Source organism: Neoarius graeffei, chromosome 28, assembly GCF_027579695.1.
Source record: "Neoarius graeffei isolate fNeoGra1 chromosome 28, fNeoGra1.pri, whole genome shotgun sequence".
In the NCBI taxonomy this organism is placed as follows: domain Eukaryota; kingdom Metazoa; phylum Chordata; class Actinopteri; order Siluriformes; family Ariidae; genus Neoarius; species Neoarius graeffei.
The window spans coordinates 24,405,276-24,425,436 of NC_083596.1; the positions used below are offsets into that span (position 1 = coordinate 24,405,276).

The 20,161-nt window shown below is 40.2% G+C and overlaps 1 protein-coding gene across 2 annotated transcripts in view; it reads left to right on the forward strand.

Moving 5' to 3' along the window:
- The window catches only part of prkaa1 (protein kinase, AMP-activated, alpha 1 catalytic subunit), a 41,652-nt gene extending 30,082 nt beyond the window's left edge, over positions 1-11,570 (forward strand). For both annotated transcript variants that reach the window (XM_060912904.1, XM_060912905.1), the window contains exons 7-10: positions 3,660-3,809; positions 4,723-5,074; positions 5,924-6,050; positions 8,539-11,570. In XM_060912904.1, the coding sequence (XP_060768887.1) occupies positions 3,660-3,809; positions 4,723-5,074; positions 5,924-6,050; positions 8,539-8,843 (934 nt within the window). In that variant the 3' untranslated portion in view covers positions 8,844-11,570. The remainder of the gene's footprint in view (positions 1-3,659; positions 3,810-4,722; positions 5,075-5,923; positions 6,051-8,538) is intronic.
- Positions 11,571-20,161: the final 8,591 nt, after the last annotated feature.

The following is a 20,161-nucleotide window of genomic DNA, read 5'->3' on the forward strand; positions in this document are numbered from 1 at the left end:
CAGATTTTGATGATAGAAACCGATGTGTTTCTATTGTCATTTAGCATCTCTGTCATGTCAGGCTTTTATTAATTAGTTACCAGGACTACTGTCCTAAAATTTACTGTGAATGTCCAAGACCCCAAATGCTACTAGAAAAACTTAATAGAATGATCAAAATAATCAATTCAGCAATTTAAGGAGATGGGACTTAACTGGCCTCTGTTATGGTAGGATCTGCCGGATAACATCATGGAGAAGCTTTCGGCTTTGCAGAGGAAAATGGATTCGAGAGGCCAGTATGGACAATCAGAGTAGTCGTATAAAGGAATGCGTCTGCTCAACCCAAACAAGCCCAATCTTATCTGCTTTTGGCTCCCTTAGACAGCACTGGCCTTGGCCAAGGCCGTTGCTGGGGAAACAATTCCCCCCGGAGGTCACTGCTGTTAGACTCTCTTGTATTCCTCCCCCCTCTTCCCGCGGTCGCTGCTTCACCCCCAGTGTGGCAAGCGGGTGCGTGACTTACGCTGGGTTACCTCTACCTCCTCCCTCCCCTCCTCAAGTCCCGAGTTTTCATGTTGTAAAGTGTACTTGTGTTATTTTGTGCTTATGTGCTGAGGTTTTTTTAATGTTCCCACACTGTACTCCTCACGGGAGCATAGTGTGGGGGTTCCTTTTTTTTCTCCTCCCCTCTCCTCATGTTACTCTGTTTTGTTTTGTTTTTTTCTTTTCATCCCTGTCTTCCTGTCCTGTTACTCCCCATTTTGTGTGTGTGTGTGTGTGTGTGTGTGTAAGGACAAGTTGATGGTCAATTTCGCTGGTACTTGTGACTAGTGATAAAGGGTTCGTTCGTTCGTTCGTTCATTCATTCATTCATCTAACATAGTTTGGGAAATTGAGGTTCCCCTATTAAATATAAATAAAAGCTTGCATACAGAACCGTGCAAAAATTGTAGGTACCATTATAGTACCGACCATTTTATATTAATAAACATTATTTTTCCAGCAAAAACCTAAAGAATTTGAGTAAATATTTCAGACAGAAAAACATTAATTTAAAACTTTGGGGTTTTGCATGCAAGAAAAAAAGCCCTGTGGCAGCTAGAGTCTTCATAAGAACTGTGACAGGTTTTTCATGATGCTTGGTAAACTATACCAACTAATTTCCTTATAAACTGCACAAAGTGTACCTGAGATTCCTAATTTAAAAAATAATAATAAATAAGGGGGTTGTTGCACCAAATATTAAGTTTATTACTATTTATTACCTTTTTATATAGAAACATTTAATTTCATTACTTTAAAAAAAAAAAAAAAGACTTTTGCACACTACTGTAGTTTTTCCAACATGTGGGATGTTTTGATGGTTTAAACTATTTCGTCACTGAATATATGGTATTAGTATAAATACACAGGTGATAAGGAAATTGTGTGTGCTGATTAGTCAAGAAATTCAGACTATTTCTTGATCACCCCGACTGATTCGGCAAAATGGCGGCCAATCGCTTCGTCACTGAGGAAGAATGGCAAATTATGAAAGAAAATGCTGTTCCTAAAAGCACTAAAGATGCTATGAAGATTGGTCTAAAACTATTCAAAGATAAGGTGGAATTGTGATTTATGTTATCTGTTTCAAAACAAAGTATTTTATGTGAGTTGGCGTAGATAAGTGACAAGTCTGTGCACACTACGTTTGCGTGCTACTTTTGAAGTCTGACATTTTTTTTAATACGATTTTTTTAAAATAAAACTAATTTCTAGTTTGACAGTCATTTTCTATGGGCAGATATATATGTAATTTTTTTTATTTTAATCATTTTTAGAAGGTAACCTTATCTGCCAATAAAATAAAATGTAAATCTTTGTATGTAAAAGCAGGCTGAATAATCTTGAATCTGGTTTCTAATAAGTTTCACATAAATATTACCCCTCTGGGGTCTGAGTGTATTTTCTGGCGCTCTGATTGTCAATTTCAACAAATCTAAGCAGTATTTTCAAAGTCCATATGACTTTTTTTTTGTATTTGGCACAAGTTCAGCTACAATGATATCTATGTAGTATGTATGTCATGATTGTACGTTTAAAAAAAAAATTATGCAAAAAGCAGTTTTAGAACTATGGTGGAATGTGTGGAAAAAACCATGACCTTACTCATTCTGTCGAACTGTTTTGGTCACTTGAGGTGATTCTGTTCAGTCTTAGGAATGTATCAAGCACAAGAACTTAAATCTGCTCCATTGATTTGGACAATTAACTGGCCATCAAAAAACTTGTCCTGTTTTGGGATAAAGGGTTGGCAGTGGGAGGGGTATTCAGTGAGAAGTTTAAAAAAATTTCCATTCATTCAGTGAGAAGAGTGAAAACCCCTCCCACTGCCAACTCTTAATCCCATCAGGTCAAGTCACAATGGGTAAGATCATGTTTTTTTCACACATTCCAACACGGTTCTAAAACTGCTTTTTACAACAGCTTCATTTATCTGCTATATGACTTTTTGGTATTTTGACTCTATTCAGTGTGTCTTGAAATTAACTCTTGTACTATTTTACTCAGTTCAGAGCCACAACCAACTCAATTACTCTACACAATTACTCTAAGTTTGCTCCAACTCCAAATTTTACTCTAAACTCAGAATAGAGCAAAATGAACTATTTTGAGGAAAATACTTTTAAATCTGGAAAAAAAAATTGGTCATTTCCTGTGTATGCACTACAGCGCATACAACCAATCTGCTCATAATAAATAGAATAAATATTTACACTTGAGTTGGTCTTTGGCTGGATCGAGTCGAAGTTAGAAGAAAAAAAAGGCACCATTCATCAGTGTCGCAATTCTCAAGCTTGAATCGAATTGCTGTCCTGAATCAAGAACTGAATCCTGAATTGATTCGCTGTCCTAAAATTGAATTGGTGTCCTGAATCATGAATCGAATTGCTGTCCAGAATCATCTGAAGTGCATAAAATTGTGTGCCACCTTGCAACAAGTTTTACCTCCAAGTAGCCTGAACAATGGCTGACAGATTTTATCCTGTTTATGAAACCAATCGAAACCGTAAGAGTGAAAGTGATCATCCTTCCATTACCATGTGAATAGTCTTTTATGAATGTGTAATTGCGCTCTCTGCGCTCCGACTCAGGTGTGATCTGAGGAAGGTGACAAGTTTTATGTTTCATTTAATTTAGATAATTTAAAAACTAATATTATTTGGCAGTGGGCACATAGGAAAGTATAAAGTTTGTCAATATGTTTATCATGCTTGTATGATGATAAACTCGTGAAGATTTTTATCTCCATACATGACCTACTCATTCTAAACCTGTTGAGCTTTGTCAGCGAAGCTCTCAACCCCAGAGGGTTAAATAAAATTGTCCATGTTCAAAATGTTTTCACTTGTGAAAATGTCATTTTTGCAGTGGAAAGATCACTACTGGGTCACAGGCATCAAAAATAACTTTTTTTTTTTTTTTTAATTTAAGCAGTCTTTCCAACTCATTCCTTTAAAAAAAAACAACAACACTGGTTTGCCAGTGTGTGCGCAGTGCTTCAAGACCCCAGCTGCACTGCTGTGGCTGATGTTCTTGTACCTGCAACATCATTGCTGTATTAAACGTTTTGACCCAGTTTTTGGGGGCATCCCTAAGCTAGAGTAGGCTCTAGTTTGTCCTTTTCTTGTTTTTAGGGAGGATGACTGGTTTAAACAGGACCTGCCCAAGTATCTATTTCCAGAGGATGCTTCTTACAGTACCACCATGATTGATGATGAAGCACTGAAGGAGGTGTGTGAGAAGTTTGAGTGCACAGAGGAGGAGGTGCTCAACTGCCTTTACAGGTGCGTGCATGCGTGTGCAACATGTTGACTGGAGAAATTGGTATAAGATCAGAAATGTACACTCACAGAGCACTTTCTTAGGAGCACTATACTGGGTAGTGTCTTGCTTTCTTCACATAATAGTCTCGATTGTTTTTGGCATGGATTCCACAAGATGTTGGAAACATTCCTTTTGAGGTTTTGGTCCATGTTGACATGATGGCATTGCAGGTGCACATTTTTATGCTGCGACTCTCCTGTTATACCACATCCCAAAGCTGTTTTATTTGATTCAGATCCGGTGACTGGGAAGACCACTAACGAACAGGTTTTACTTTGAGACGTGATGCATTGTCATGCTGGAAGTAGCCATTAGAAGATGGGTAAATTGTGGCCATACAGGGATTCACATGGTCATCAATAACGCTCAAATAGGCTGTGGCATTCAAGCAGCAAGTGGTATTAATGAGCCCAAAGCATGCCAAGAAAGCACACTCCACACCATGTCTTCTGCATTCTGAGATGCTTTTCTGCTCACCACAATTGTACGCGGTTTTTATCAGTTACTGTTGCCTTTCTCTCAGTTTGAACCACTCTGGCCATTCTCTGCTGACCTCTCTCAAGGCATTTCTGTCCGCACAACTGCTGCTCATTTGAATATTCTTGTTTTTTTCTTTATCGCAGCATTCTGAGTAAACTTCAGAGACTGTTGTGTGTGTGTGTGTGTGAAAATCCCTGGAGGTCAGCAGTTATAAAGATGATTCTTCCACATGATTGGCTGATGAAATAATTGCATGAAAGAATAGGTGTTATACAGGTGTTCCTAATATAGTGATCAGTGAGTGTATATTATAAAAATATAAATGGGCAGCTAAGTAGGCTTATGTCACTGTCCTGGTCTAGCCATCAATTTTTACTCTTGTTTTCTCTATAGTCGAAAAAACCAGGACCCTCTTGCAGTTGCCTACCATCTGATCATAGATAACCGGCGCATTATGAGTGAAGCCAAGGACTTCTATCTGGCCACAAGTCCCCCGGACTCCTTCCTTGATGATCTGCCCGCTCACCACTTTACCAAGCCTCATCCGGAGCGAGTCCCATTCCTGGTGGCTGAAGCTCAACCACCACGCCCCCGACATACTCTGGATGAACTCAATCCCCAGAAGTCCAAGCACCTGGGTGTCCGCCGTGCTAAGTGGCACTTGGGCATCCGCAGCCAGAGCAGGCCGAATGATATCATGAGCGAGGTGTGCCGGGCCATGAAGCAGCTCGATTATGAGTGGAAGGTAAGGTGGGTGGGTTAGGTAGTGCCAATAGAACATCCTCACATAGCAAAAGGATGGATAGGAAGGTAAAAGTTGCTTCAAGGTTTTTATATATTATTTATTGCTAATCAACTACAGAAGAGTGTGGAAAATTTGCGATCAGAATTTCTATGTTTTTAACCTTGTATTCCCATGTCTATTTTTTTCTACCTTACCTTCTACATGTATTTTAATGTTTCATAGAACTGCTTTGGGTTTTGCCTTTTGTGTCCCCTGGATGCTGTGTATCTAAAATTTTCTTTTAGGACTCTGGACTTGTAAATTCAACATTATACTCATGAAAATCCTGGAAAGTCAGACAGTGTGACCCAATAGTTTTTTTTTTTTTGTAGTGCCCAAGACGTTTGTTTGCTGAGTTTTATTTTTAGAAAGGTTCACTGTTTGAGTTTTTTGTGTTGTAGAATAAATGAGTTGGTTAAATTTTTATAAGGTCTACTATTTATGAATGAGGAGTTCACGTTAGTTTTCACTGCTTCTTTTAAAAGCATGTGGCAACACTCTTGCCAAGGTGACGATATTAATTACTGTTTGACTAAGACTTGCTAGCACTCTTAATGAATCGGAACAAAAAAAAATTGTAAGTGTATCACTCAAACTTTTCACATGTTCTGTCTTGCAACCTCCATACAACTTTAACCGAGTATTAAAGTAAATGGTGTGTGTCTATTTTATATATGAAATGCCACACATCCTTAAAACAACAGGGATGAATCATGATCAATAGTACATTAATATGATGGCAGTAATCAGTGTCAAGTGTTATTTTAAAAATACTTTCATGAGAAACTGGATTATTTTGTGTGGTTCCAGGTTGTTAATCCCTATTATCTACGTGTGCGGAGGAAGAACCCAGTTACAGGCCTGCAAACCAAAATGAGCCTGCAGCTTTACCAAGTGGACAGCAGGACCTATCTACTGGACTTCAGGAGCATAGATGGTAATGCAAGCAACTCTTGAGGGGCAGAATTTTTTAGAATTATTATTTCATTGGCATGTCTTTTTTTATATATTCATCTTTGTGTATTCACAAGGAAGGTTTCTAGAAAAAGGTTTACAGGTGCTTAAAGGATTTGATGTAGGTTATGGAAATCCAGCATCTTCCACATATGGACAAGGCTTTTTCCATTTCACTTTCCAACCAACCAGCAGGAAAGGCAGAGCAGTGCAGCTAGATTTAAGAGGAGACAAGAATCTTTCTCCTGTCTATAGAGGCTTTGCACAGTTATCCCCCCCCCCCCGCCGCCCGGTAACTATGCCACCATAACAGGGCACGCTTCAGATAAGTTAGTTATTATTGATCAGTATGGGAAGGTTTTACTGCGTTTTTGGATGTGCAGATTGTTCTGAACGAAACAAAGACATCAGTTGTTTTGTTTTTAATTTACTAAAAGTAATCCATCATTGGGGGGGGGGGGGGGGGACTAGAGATGTTGAAATGTAGAAGGGAAAATGGCTCGCAAACATACAAAGTGCAACAAGGTACTCATTCTTTTACAGAGGGATGAACATGAGCTTGAGAGACAAAGTGCAGCAAGGTGCTCATACTAATACAGTGAACATGAGCATAAAGCTATGATTACACTATACCTCGTGATGCTTTGCGATGGGTTATTGATGAAAATGAGACTTTTTGGTGACGATGCATGGTGATATACAGGCGAGCTAAAAGTAGTGGTCACACAGCAGGCGAACACTTGACTGTCACGTTTTCACGTGTTCGAGCGGCAACGCTCGCTCATAGGACCCAGTTGTTATGGGAAACACCCGATGCTGATTTGAGCGCAATCAGCACACACGTATAAGGACACGGGCTTTTTGAAGTATGATAATCACTGTCACATTTATTTCTAGTCATGTTTATGGCTCGTGTATATATATCGCCTGCTAATAAACACTTTTTTTTCTTGTGCTTAGATCTGTCTACTGCCGTATACCTGACAGAATATTTGCAAAGTCTCTGTAAAAAGTGTCCTTATATGCACATGCTGATTGTGCTCAAATCATCATCAGGTATTTCCCATAATGACTGGGTCCCAAGTGTGTGCAGAATGCGCTCCAAAGGATCCCTGAATGTAAATGCACTTTTTAAGTCTCTGTGAAGGTTAGGCGATGCCGAGCCGCTGTGTTGACGCTCATGTTCATTTCACTGTATAAGAATGAGTACCTTGCTGCAGTTCTGAATTATTATTATTTTTTAATTCTTACCTTCGTGGAAATGAAATGAGCATACCATAGGGTTTTTGAACTTTCTGTTCAAGACAGTCCCGTTGAATGTTTACCATTTTTCCCTTCAACATTTTCAAATCTCGGGTTTTTTTCGCCTGATGATGAATTACTTTTGATAGATTAAAAAATCTGATGTCTTTGTTTCGTTCAAAATGATTTGCACATCCAAAAATGCAGCAAAACCTTCCCATACCGATCAATAACTAACTCTGCTGAATGAAGCGTGCCCCGTTATGGCGGCATAGTTACCGTTCTATGGGGGATCACGTGACTGTGCAAAACCTCTCTTCTAGAAAATAGAACAGTGCTCAAACAGTACCAATCAAAAGTTTGAACACGCAACCTAATTCAGTGTTATTTTTATTAAGACACTTCATGTATTAGTTGAGAGGTTCTTGACAATACAGATTACAGTTGTGGAATAGGGCATTTTACTGTAATCTCAAATGCATTAAGAAGGCAAGAAATTGCACTAATTAACTTTTGATGAGGCACCCCTGTTAATCGAAAAGCATTCCAGGTGACTACCTCATAAAGCTGGTTAAGATAATGCCAGTAGTGTGCAAAATGTCATCAAAGTAAATGGTGGTGACTTGGAAGAATCTAAAGTATGAAACATATATATTTTGTTTAAACAATTTTTTTTTTTGAAAACCGCATAATTCCATATATGTTCCATATGCTGTTTCATAGTTTTGATGTCTTCAGTATTGCTCTACAATGTAGGAAATAGTCAAAATACAGGGGGGGAACAAAAAACTGAGGTGTGTCCAAACTTTTGACTGGTACCGTATGTGATAGAAAACTTAGAATTTAAGGCATTTAAAATTCTTAGTTTAACATCTGTTTCATTTCTGTATGATCATCTGTGGATGTTAAAGTTGGAGATTAGCTTAAGTAGAAGAATAAGAGCTTGATTACTATGTAGAGTTGATTGTCAATTTGTTTTGTCACCCGACTATTCTACGATGGAACTATCAGGGAAGCCAAACAAAATAATTTTCTGTGCATTAGCAAATAGCATTCTATGCATAAATTAAACAAATTTAATTAATAAAGGGGGAAAAAAGAGTTTTAAATGGTAATTCCCTAAGTCCTAATGAGAACAGTGCTATTGGAGAGAGAATAGCAGTCGGAGTATGTTGTTTCCATTATTTATTTATTACTCTTGTGTTTTGACCACCACGCATTCGCTTTAGATGATATTTTGGAGACGAAGTCTGGTACTGCTACACCGCATCGCTCTGGCTCAGTTGGTAACTACCGGACTACCCTGAAGAACGATAAGAGCGAGAGGAACGGATCGGAGGAGGGGATAAAGGGCGAAGGCTCAGCCCCCTCCACACCCCCAGTGGGTGGGGCTAAGCAAGCCGAGGGCTCCCTCGCTTCTTCGCTGACCTCCTCAGTTGACTCAGCAGGAGGAGACACATACCCGCGGCCTGGCAGTCATACCATCGAGTTCTTCGAGATGTGTGCTAACCTCATCAAGCTGCTGGCACGATAACTTGCCGTTGCTCTCGTACCTTTTCTCTCACTCTCCACTTTGTCTATCTGCTCCTCTCTTGCTTCTTGGACTTTCTACCTCTTTTGTCTTTCCATCTCCAACAGACTCAAATTCATTCTCTCTCTCTCTCTCTCTCTCTCTCTCTCTCTCTCTCTGAGTGTCTTTAGAGCAATAAGCATGCAAGCAGATATCTCACGGCTCCATGAATCCCACACGCACAACCAAGCTGACTGGTCTGTGGTGCTACTACGATCAGTTTGTTTGGTGGATGACGAAGTGAAGGTAGAGCTGAGGCTCTTGAGAAAGGGAATGCCACAGGCAAGAAGTCCAAAAGATTGTCTAGCCACTTTATCACTTTATACTAACTATAGAATATTCTTTTAGAGCTGGTTTTACAATTGTTTATTGATGGGCTTGTTGGCCCGTGGTTGAGGTGTTGAAAGGTCTGCACGTTGAATTGTTATACACTGAGTTAGCTGTACTGTATATAACGGCACCAGAGAGAGAGAGAGAAAGCGCGAATGATGCACTTTTGCACAGGTTTTTCTTCACATTCTTCAGCTGGTCAATGTTATAAAAGAAGCAAGTAATTCCAGGAAGGGGCCATCATAATGAATGAACATATAACGACAAGGGCCAACTTTGATCAAGTGGGTAGTGGGTAATGTAGAGGGGTTCACTGAGTGGGCCAGTTTTAACTTGTTCATTCTGAGGAAGTGCAATGACCCTTCCTCTAACCATTTTCATAGATACAAAAAAACATTTTTTTGATGTAAACTTCATTGAGTTTTAAGATTAAGTTTTGATTCTTTTTCCTTCGTGTCATATTAGACTTCTTTGCGTTGCTCACATTTTACACTTATACAAGTATATACAGAATAAAAAAGGCATTTGGATATATATTTGAGTGCTCTGTAGGATGGTATTTTATATTGAAATGACAATGGACTGAAAGATTTCTTTTAACAGGCGGTTGTTGATTATATTGTTTTGTGATGTTTTATTCCATACACTGCTTCATCCAGTTTAAAAACTTTTAGTTGTAGATGTTTTACAAAAATTATAGCTGCTTGAAAAATGATTACATGCGAAATTGACCGAATTCAGTTTGTACTTTCAGCAGAAGACAACCAGAGACTAAAATATGCATTAAAGAGGAAATTGACAGAAAATGTTCTTTGAGGAATTGAATGAACAACTGATCTGACTACTTTGTTAAAAGTATTGGTACAGAATTGAAAATCAAATACCCACGAGCTATTTCAGCCAGATCCATCAGCAAAAAACTCAAAGGGAAAACCTAGAAATGATAGACTGGTGTACTTGCATCCCAGAATTAGTCAGTTGCTGGTGGGAGAGCCATGCTGAATCTAGTACGTATACAAAGCCAGAACGAAAGTATCTTTTGCATTACTGATTTAACCATAACTGAGTAGCGTAAGCAGCTATGGTCTGTATTTATTTGTATGTAACAGTGCAAATATAGATTTTGGTGTTTTAAAATTGGAGAAAGCACATTCTGCGTGTCTGTTCTTGCTGAAGTGCCCTAATGATAAGTAAATAAAATGTATATTTAAAAAAATGTACATAGAGTTTGGGCCTATAGTTTTCAAAAATTGAGTATTTTGTGATGATTCCTGATCATCTTGTGCTCTGTTGTCTGATCATTAAACTTATTTTCCAAGATCTAGTAATTCACAAGTTTTACAGTCCTTCAGACTCAGAACAGTATCATTAAAATATTATGCCATAAAAAAGTGGTATTTATTATCTTTGTAGGTTTTTGCTCAAACTATTATACCTCATTTCAGACTTTCTCCATTTGTAAAGCAGTATAATGCAGTATGGACCACCATATGTCCCAGCCTTAGGAATATCTGAAAAGTCTAAAATCTTCTAAACCCCAATATATAATCCATAACAAGGCCTATATAAAGTATCCATATTTAAATTTATTAAAATCAGGCACAATATTGGTTTTTTTTTCCTGTCTCAAAGGTGTAATTACACATGTATTTTGTTAATCAGTTGTCTGAAAGGATGTTTAACGTATTCCATATTGGCTTTTATCATTATTTTGATTTTAATACTTTTGACCTTTTAAAAAGCATCTCTGTCCCAGTGGATCTGTATTTCAGTCTTGACATGAAAGCACCTTATGGTGGTTACACACATTGCTACACTGAATATTTGTGCTGAGGTGTCACTATAATCACTATTATTGGGTTCATTGTCCCAAGGCTTAAAAAGTTGCATGATCCCGAAGATATAACGTCGAATGATGACACTTCATTTTTTTTTTTTTAATTTTGTCATTTTTCTTTACTTATTTCCATTTTATATGAACCTCCTGTACTGAAAATTGGTCATGGAAAGAAAAAAAAAAAAGACCATGATCTGCAGCCATATAAGAAAAACAGAAAACAAACCTGTCAGATTTTATTTTGGTGATTTATAATGTCAAACAATTCATCCTTGTTTTTGTAAAGAGAGAATCATAGTGTCTGGGGACTGTGTTATGATTTCTGATGTAGCAGATTTTTCCACATGCTGTGTTTTTGTCTACTGCAGTACTCAGGTGGGGAACATCTGGTGGCTTTGTCTTAACTGTTTCAAAGACACTGTTAAAAAATAAGATTGTGAAACGTGAGGTTGGCCAGTGTCAAATTCCTGATTGTGTTTAAAGGACATTTTCCATTCAATTGCCTAATAAAGTCCTAAATGGCATCAGCTGCTTTTGTTCTTTTTATTAACCCTACCAGAAATATTGTATTATAGGTGCCAAAGTTTAAGAAATAAAAATGTAGCTATTTAAATTTGATATGAATTTATTAAATGTCATCTTATGTGAAAATGATAGTCAGCAAGACAGTCATGACTGATTTAAAAGAGTATGATTTTAAAAATAAATGTATTCGCAGTGTTGTGTGGTGTGCTCTGTAGGGTGTTGAAAAATGGAGCTCAACTCTTGATTTAGTCAAGGGGGTCACACCACGACAGAGATTTGTGTTTAACCTATTCACACTGAATTCAACCCACAAATGTCTTATGAATTAGCTGATGAGTGGAATCAGGGGTCTTAAATGGGGTAGAAATCTGAACTCTGCAGTAGCCTACTGTGGTCTTATGACTGGAGTTTAAGCTGATGGCTGTAAACTAAATATTTACACTGGACATGCATAAAGGATATTACACTGTTGCATGAAGATGTGAAGTTTATCTTTGAGTGGTGAACATATTCACGAGTGAGCGAAGTAAAGGAGTAAAAATATTTTCATAAGATAAACTTCATATCTTTGCAGCACTGTGTAATGTTCTTTATATTACATGGACACGTCCACAAAAAAATGCACAAATTACTCAAAAGAATTTTCATTTTGAACTGGTTCACCATTTTGACTATCCATAATAGCACTTAAAACCTGAGTTCGGAGTAGCTTCCAAGCATGGCCGCTTTGGATTACACTTCCCAAGTACCACAGCGCCCCTCATCTCTGGAATTCTAGGAAGTACACCTGTTTCCCATTTCCCTGTAATTACTTCCCTATATAAGCCCAGCACTCACAAACGCTCACTGCAAAGTATCGTTCTGTGTCCCCATACCGAGCCTTCTTAATGTTCTGCCTAACTTCTAGAACTTTTGACTTTTGCTTATGTTTATTTCTGACTATAATTACTTGCCTCCCTTTTGGCATCCTGTTTGTGAATCAACCAACCCTTGCCTGTCCCTGACTATGCCTACAGGTTGCTATACTGGATTTGGTTATTGGTTTGCGACGCGCCCACTCTCCCCTGTGTTTGCATCCGTAAGTGGCTGCAACCTGACAGAATACTTTGCCAGCAATGGATACAGCAGAGGAAGCTAAGCAAACTGCTCTTGATCCTCACGGGCAACTGTTAGGAGAACATCAGTAAATGTTAAGTAAACTTAACACCAGAATGTCACAGTTAACAGCTGTTATCTCGCAGGCCATCCTGACACACCCCTCATCCTCTGCTGGTGCAGCCCTGATGGTTCCTTAATCCAAAAACTACTCTGGGGAAGTTTCAGACTGTAAGGGATTTCTTCCATGTTCATTATATTTCATGACCCTCACTGGAGCTACAGAGGAGCAGAAGATCGCTCAATTCCTCAGTCTTCACAGGCAAGGCTATGCAGTGGGCTAGTGCTGTTTGGGAGCGTGGAGGTGAGCACACCTCCTCCTATGACCGATCAATCAAACTGTTCAAGCAAGTTTTTGATCATCAGCCAGAGGGTGTTGAAATGGGAGAGAAACTCCTATAGGGATATAGGAGAGTGGCTGAATACGCGCTAGAATTTCACACGCTGGCAGCAGGAAGTGGCTGGAGTGAGCCTGCTCTCAAGGCCACCTTTCACAAGGGTCTGCACCCCGAAGTGCTCCCTGAACTGGCATGCTGTAACGAGCAACTCGCTCTCGACTCCCTCATCGACCTGGCCATCCATTTAGACCACCTTCTTCTAAACCGACCCTTGTTACAGCCACCTCCAGCCCTTCCTCCTACTCTGCTATCCCCGACTCCAATGGGGGTCTCCCATGCTAGCTTGCAACATTCTGAGAGGGACAGGAGGTGTCATGAAGGGCTGTGTTTTTTTTAATTAAATTAAATTTAATTTTTTTAACTGCGGTGAACCTGGCCATCTGATAGCCAAGTGTCCCTTTCGCCCACCTAACCCTAGAAAGGGAGGGTCTCACCCACCAGGAAACCTGTCCACCCAGCCTGGTGAATCATCAATTCATCCACACACCATGTTCTCTTAAGATGCCAGTACTGTTAAAGCTCCCAGACTCAACCCATGTTCTGTCTTCCTTTATAGATCCAGGGGCAGAGGGTAACTTATTCAATCTCCAGATTGTCCAGAAGTACAACTTGTCCATGGAAGAACTCCAGTGAACCTTAAGGCCATTGATTGGGGGCTCTTCATGTAGAACACACCACTTTGTTGATCATTCACACGTCAGCATACTTTAGTCTTGTGTGGCTTTAGTCTTGCGTGGCTCCAGCTTCACGATCCCCTAATCTCCTGGCAACACAGAGAAATCATGCAACGGTCCCCATCCTGTTTCCAGAACTGCTTGAAACTTCCACAAGTCACTCTTTCATCCACCTCTGTGGAGAGCCTGCTGCCAAGTAACATCGACACCGTTCCTTCCTGTTATCATGACCTCAAGGAAGTTTTCAGCAAGGGTAAGGCTAGTGGCCTCCCTCCTCACCGAACCTATGACTGTGCCATAGATCATCTCCCAGGTACAATTCCACCTCGCAACTGCATATATCCTCTGTCCATCACTGAACAAGCTGCCATGGAGGAGTATGTACAGGAGACACTACAACGGGTACATTAGACCTTCCACGTCCTCAGCTTCAGCCAGCTTTTCCTTTCTGGAAAAGAAAGGAGGGGGCCTTTGCCCATGCATCGACTACCGAGGTCTAAACCAGAAAATTAGTCAAATATCCTTATCCGCTTCCCCTGGTGCCATCGGCCTTGGAACAGCTAAGGTTAGCTAGAATATTTACCAAGTTGGACCTCCGAAGCGCTTACAACCCAGTCAGGATTCGGAAAGGTGATGAATGGAAGGCCACCTTTAGCACAATGTCCGGGCACGTTGAATCTTTGGTAATGCCTTATGGACTTTGAAAGATGCTGGGAGCACAACAATGTTTGATTAACGACGTCCTCAGAGACATGCTGGGACACTTTGTCATTGCCTACATACAGTTAGGTCCATAAATATTTGGACAGAGACAACATTTTTCTAATTTTGGTTCTGTACATTACCACAATGAATTTTGAACAAAACAATTCAGATGCAGTTGAAGTTCAGACTTTCAGCTTTACTGTAATTCAGTGGGTTGAACAAAATGATTGCATAAAAATGTGAGGAACTAAAGCATTTTTTAAACACAATCCCTTCATTTCAGGGGCTCAAAAGTAATTGGACAAATTAAATAATTGTAAATAAAATGTTCATTTCTAATACTTTGTTGAAAACCCTTTGTTGGCAATGACTGCCTGAAGTCTTGAATTCATGGACATCACCAGACGCTGTGTTTCCTCCTTTTTAATGCTCTGCCAGGCCTTTACTTCAGCGGTTTTCAGTTGCTGTTTGTTTGTGGGCCTTTCTGTCTGAAGTTTAGTCTTTAACAAGTGAAATGCATGCTCAATTGGGTTGAGATCAGGTGATTGACCTGGCCATTCAAGAATATTCCACTTCTTTGCTTTAATAAACTCCTGGGTTGCTTTGGCTTTGTTTTGGGTCATTGTCCATCTGTATTATGAAACGCCGACCAATCAGTTTGGCTGGATTTGAGCACACAGTATGTCTCTGAATACCTCAGAATTCATCCGGCTGCTTCTGTCCTGTGTCACATCATCAATGAACACTAGTGACCCAGTGCCACTGGCAGACATGCATGCCCAAGCCATCACACTGCCTCCGCCGTGTTTTACAGATGATGTGGTATGCTTTGGATCATGAGCTGTACCATGCCTTCGCCATACTTTTTTCTTTCCATCATTCTGGTAGAGGTTGATCTTGGTTTCATCTGTCCAAAGAATGTTCTTGCAGAACTGTGCTGGCTTTTTTAGATGTTTTTTAGCAAAGTCCAATCTAGCCTTTTTATTCTTGAGGCTTATGAGTGGCTTGCACTGTGCAGTGAACCCTCTGTATTTACTTTCATGCAGTCTTCTCTTTATGGTAGATTTGGATATTGATACGCCTACCTCCTGGAAAGTGTTGTTCACTTGGTTGGCTGTTGTGAAGGGGTTTCTCTTCACCATGGAAATTATTCTGCAATCATTGCAATCATCCACCACTGTTGTCGTCTGTGGGCGTCCAGGTCTTTTTGCATTGATGAGTTCACCAGTGCTTTCTTTCTTTCTCAGGATGTACCAAACTGTAGATTTTGCCACTCCTAATATTGTAGCAATTTCTCGGATGGGTTTTTTCTGTTTTCGCAGCTTAAGGATGACTTGTTTCACCTGCATGGAGAGCTCCTTTGACTGCATGTTTTCTTTACAGCAAAATCTTCCAAATGCAAGCACCACACCTCAAATCAACTCCAGGCCTTTTATCTGCTTAATTGAGTGACATAACAAAGGAATTGCCCACACCTGCCCATGAAATAGCCTTTGAGTCAATTGTCCAATTACTTTTGGTCCCTTTAAAAACAGGGTGGCACATGTTAAGGAGCTGAAACTCCTAAACCCTTCATCCAATTTTAATGTGGATACCCTCAAATGAAAGCTGAAAGTATGGACTTTATGTCCATGTCCATTATATAACTATAACTTGAATATGTTTCAGTAAACAGCTACAAAGAAAACAAAATTTGTGTCAGTGTCCAAATATATATGGACCTAACTGTAGATGATATTCTAATCTTCTCCCCAATGATGGCTTACACCAGGAACATGTAAGATCAGTACTCACCTGGTTATTGGAGAATCACCTCTATGTAAAAGCTGAGAAGTGAGTTTTATGTTCACCAGATCTCATTCCTTGGGTACATTATCAGCGCAGAAGGAAGAAGCATGGACCATAGCAAAGTCTCTGCGGTCACCTCCTGGCCAACGCCCACTACCATGAAGGAACTGCAACACTTCCTGGGGTTTGTAAATTTCCATCATTGCTTCATCCGTGGGTTCAGCACAATCACTGGACCTCTCCCCACCCTCCTTAAGAAGGGGCCACGACGTCTCCAGTGGAACCCAGCCACCGAAAAAGCCTTCAACCAGCTCAAGGACGCTTTCATGTCAGCTCCCATTTTCTAACACCTGGACTCTACTAAACCTTTCACTGTTAGAGGTAGATGCCTCTGAGACCGAAGTAGGAGTGCTATCTCAGCGTTTCAGGTATAAGCCTAAGCTACATCCCATGGCCACCTTTTCAAAGAAATTCACCCCAGCTGAACAGAATTATGACATTTGGCAATCAAGAACTCCTAGCTATTAAACTAGCTCTTGAAGAGTGGAGATACTGGTTGGAGGGCACCACACATCCATTCACCATTCTCACCAATCATAAAAATCTTGAATATCTGAAGACGGCTAAATGCCTAAACCCATGCAAAGCCAGATGGGTACTTTTCACCAGGTTTCCTTACTGCCCAGGTCCCAGAAACACTAAAGCAGATTCTTTCTCAAGAATCCACACCACATCCAACCATACTTCAGAGCCCACTCCTAGCCTATCACCTGAGTGCTTCTTGCATGCCATTTCATGGGAAGTAGACAAGAAAATCACACAATCCCAACCTCCTAACCCACCTGAGAACTGTCCTCCTGGATTCATGTTTGTGCTGCCCCGATTTCAAGGTCAACTCATCAGCTGGGCCCATGCTTCTCTGGCCATGGGGCACCCCAGCAGTCACTGAACCTATCAAATCCTCTGGAATAAGTATTGGAGGGAGAACATGGTTTCCAAAATTTAACAACCAATTGTTTCATCCTGCTCCACCTGTGCCCAAGTGAAAGTGTCACAGGCCCTGCCTGTCGGGAATCTCTGTCCACTCCCGGTGCCTCAACGACCATGGTCACATATAGCCATTGATTTCATCACTGACCTACCCCGATCCCAAGGCAACACAGTCATCCTAGTTGTCATTGATCGCTTTTCCAAAGTACTCTCATTCCTCTGTCCAGCCTACCCACTGTATTTGAAACTGCAGAACTCCTGCTCAATCACGTTTTCTGATATTATGGTATCTCTGAAGACATCATCAGTGACTGGGGTCCCCAGTTTATCTCCAGGTTATGGGCTAAGTTTATGGACAGATTGGGGTATCTGTGAGCCTAACCTCAGGGTACCACCCACAATCCAACAGCCAGGTGCAGTGCATCAACCAGGAGGTCAGGTGCTTCTTCAGGATATACTGTATAAGGAATTGGAAGGATTGGGTGCAGTTCCTTCTTTGGGCTGAGTACACCCTCATTTAGATATTCTTCACAACTCGTTAAAACACTCTGCCACACAACTAACACAAGTTCAGTGCATCCTTGGGTATCAACCACCACTCTTCCCCTGGGATGATTCCCCAACCCAAATTCTGGCAGTGAACTCCTGGTTTAAAAGGAGTGAACAAGTGTGGGAGAAGGCTAGAACAGGTCAACACCAAGTACAAAAAATATGCAGACAACCATCAAGGGGAGACTCCAGAGTATGCCCCAGGCGACCAAGTGTGGGTGTCCACTAGGGATCTACGAGAGCCAAACTTTTGCTGGAAGCTCCAAGCCTGATAGAGTGGTCCATATAAAGTAATCCGTAAACTTAGTCTCCTACAAGTTGGAACTCTCACCTCACTGCAGAATGGCTCACACATTCCATGCGTCATGCCTGAAACCCGCCATCCAAGGCCCCCTAGCCACTAACACACTCATCAGAGATCTTCCCCCACCCTGGAACGAGAAGGAGACTCAATATATCAAGTACACAAAATCCTCAATTCTTGGTGCAGACAGGGGCAACTAGAATACCTAGTGGACTGGGAAGGGTATGGCCCAGAGGAACGCAGCTGGGTTAACGCTCAAGACATCTTAGACCCACTCCTCACCCAGGAATTCCACAATGAACACCGAGACAAGCCAGCACCAAGAAAGAGAGGTCATCCAAGAAGGGAGATTGCTTCCAGAGTGAGCACCTCAGGGGAGGAGGGGGGGGCTTCTGTCATTAATAACACTGAAAACCTGAATTTGTAGCAGCCTCCAAACATGGCTGCTCCAGACTACACTTCCGAAGCACCACAGCACCCCTCATCTCTGGCATTCTAGGAAGTACACCTGTTTCCCATTTCCCCGTAATTACTTCCCTATATAAGCCCAGCACTCTCAAATGCTCACTGTGAAGTATCGTTCTGTGTCCCTGTGTCTGATCATACTGAGCCTTCTTACTGTCCTGCCTGGCTTTTGGTGCTTTTGACTTGCTTATGTTTATATCCATCTACGATTACTTGCCTGCCCTTTGACTTCCTGTTTATGAATTGACCGACCCTTGCCCGTCCCTGACAATGCCTTCAGACTGCTGTACTGGATTTGGTTACCAGCTTGCGACGCACCCGCTCTCCCCTGTGTTTGTATTCATAAGTGCCTGCAACCTGACCACACTGGCTTTTTATACTATTGAATTTTTATATTGATCTTATTTTTGTTTGATATAATTATAAATAGATATTGCCTGATATTTAGGTTTTCTTGAAATTTGTCAAATGTTTAACGTTTTAGAAATATTAATTTGTATGGAAATATTTTTTAATAAATGGAATATTAAAATGTATGCAGTAAATTGTAATTAATTTAGGACTTGTTTAATTTTATTATTATTAGATGATTGATTTATACATAAGTTGTAACTATAGCTATGGATTGGTATCAATCTGTTTCTAAATAGTTCATGTGTAATATGTACATGGAACTCTGTTCCATCTGTTATTTGCATGATTAGTTTCATTTCATTTTTCATTCTGTGCAACAGATTTTATTTTTATTTTATTTTTTAAATATTGCTGGTCTGGAGCAGTCTGAGGGTTCACTTGCCTCCGGGCAACAGGAAATGATGTTACTTTTGTGGACCCTGACCCACATGCTGTCTTCATCTCTGTGTAAACGAGAATTGTTCTGTCATGTTGTAATGTACACCTTTTTCTTCCCTGGTATGCATGTCTTGTCTCTGTATTTTCTAGTTGGTCGAATTAAAAAAAAAAAAATCTGCAGTAATCTTCCTGAATGTATCCATGATATCCATAAAATGTATTGAATACTGTACATTATGACTAAAATACAAACACCCCCACAAAAATCAACCATTCACACACTAACATACACATGCTTGCATAAATAACATGTCCAGTTTGTTTTTCCCCCTCAATAATTAGATGAATAACATGTCCAGTTTTGCATAGCTTCCTGGCCGACGAGCTATCTATATATATTTACGTAGAGATCAGTGTTTATAATGTGGAATACCATTGAGCTCTATATAAAATCTGGAGAGCTCATAGCCTATTCCCTTCTGTAGAGACAAGTGAAGCCATCTGGTCACCATCTTACCACTCACATCGCATGTATTTGGCTTGTGTGTTATCATATCTGATCAAACTTGCCTCAAGAAAAGTATCTCCTGACTGTTTTTTCCTTTCATTACCTCCTCTTATTTTCTCAACTTTACCCACATTCCTTGCATATCTTTATAGCGCTCTCCTTCACTGTTATTTTTTTCCTTTTCTAGTCCAGTCTTTGATCTTTTATTTGAACAACTCTTTTACTAGAGCAGCAGCTACTTTTATCAACAGTCCATAATTAT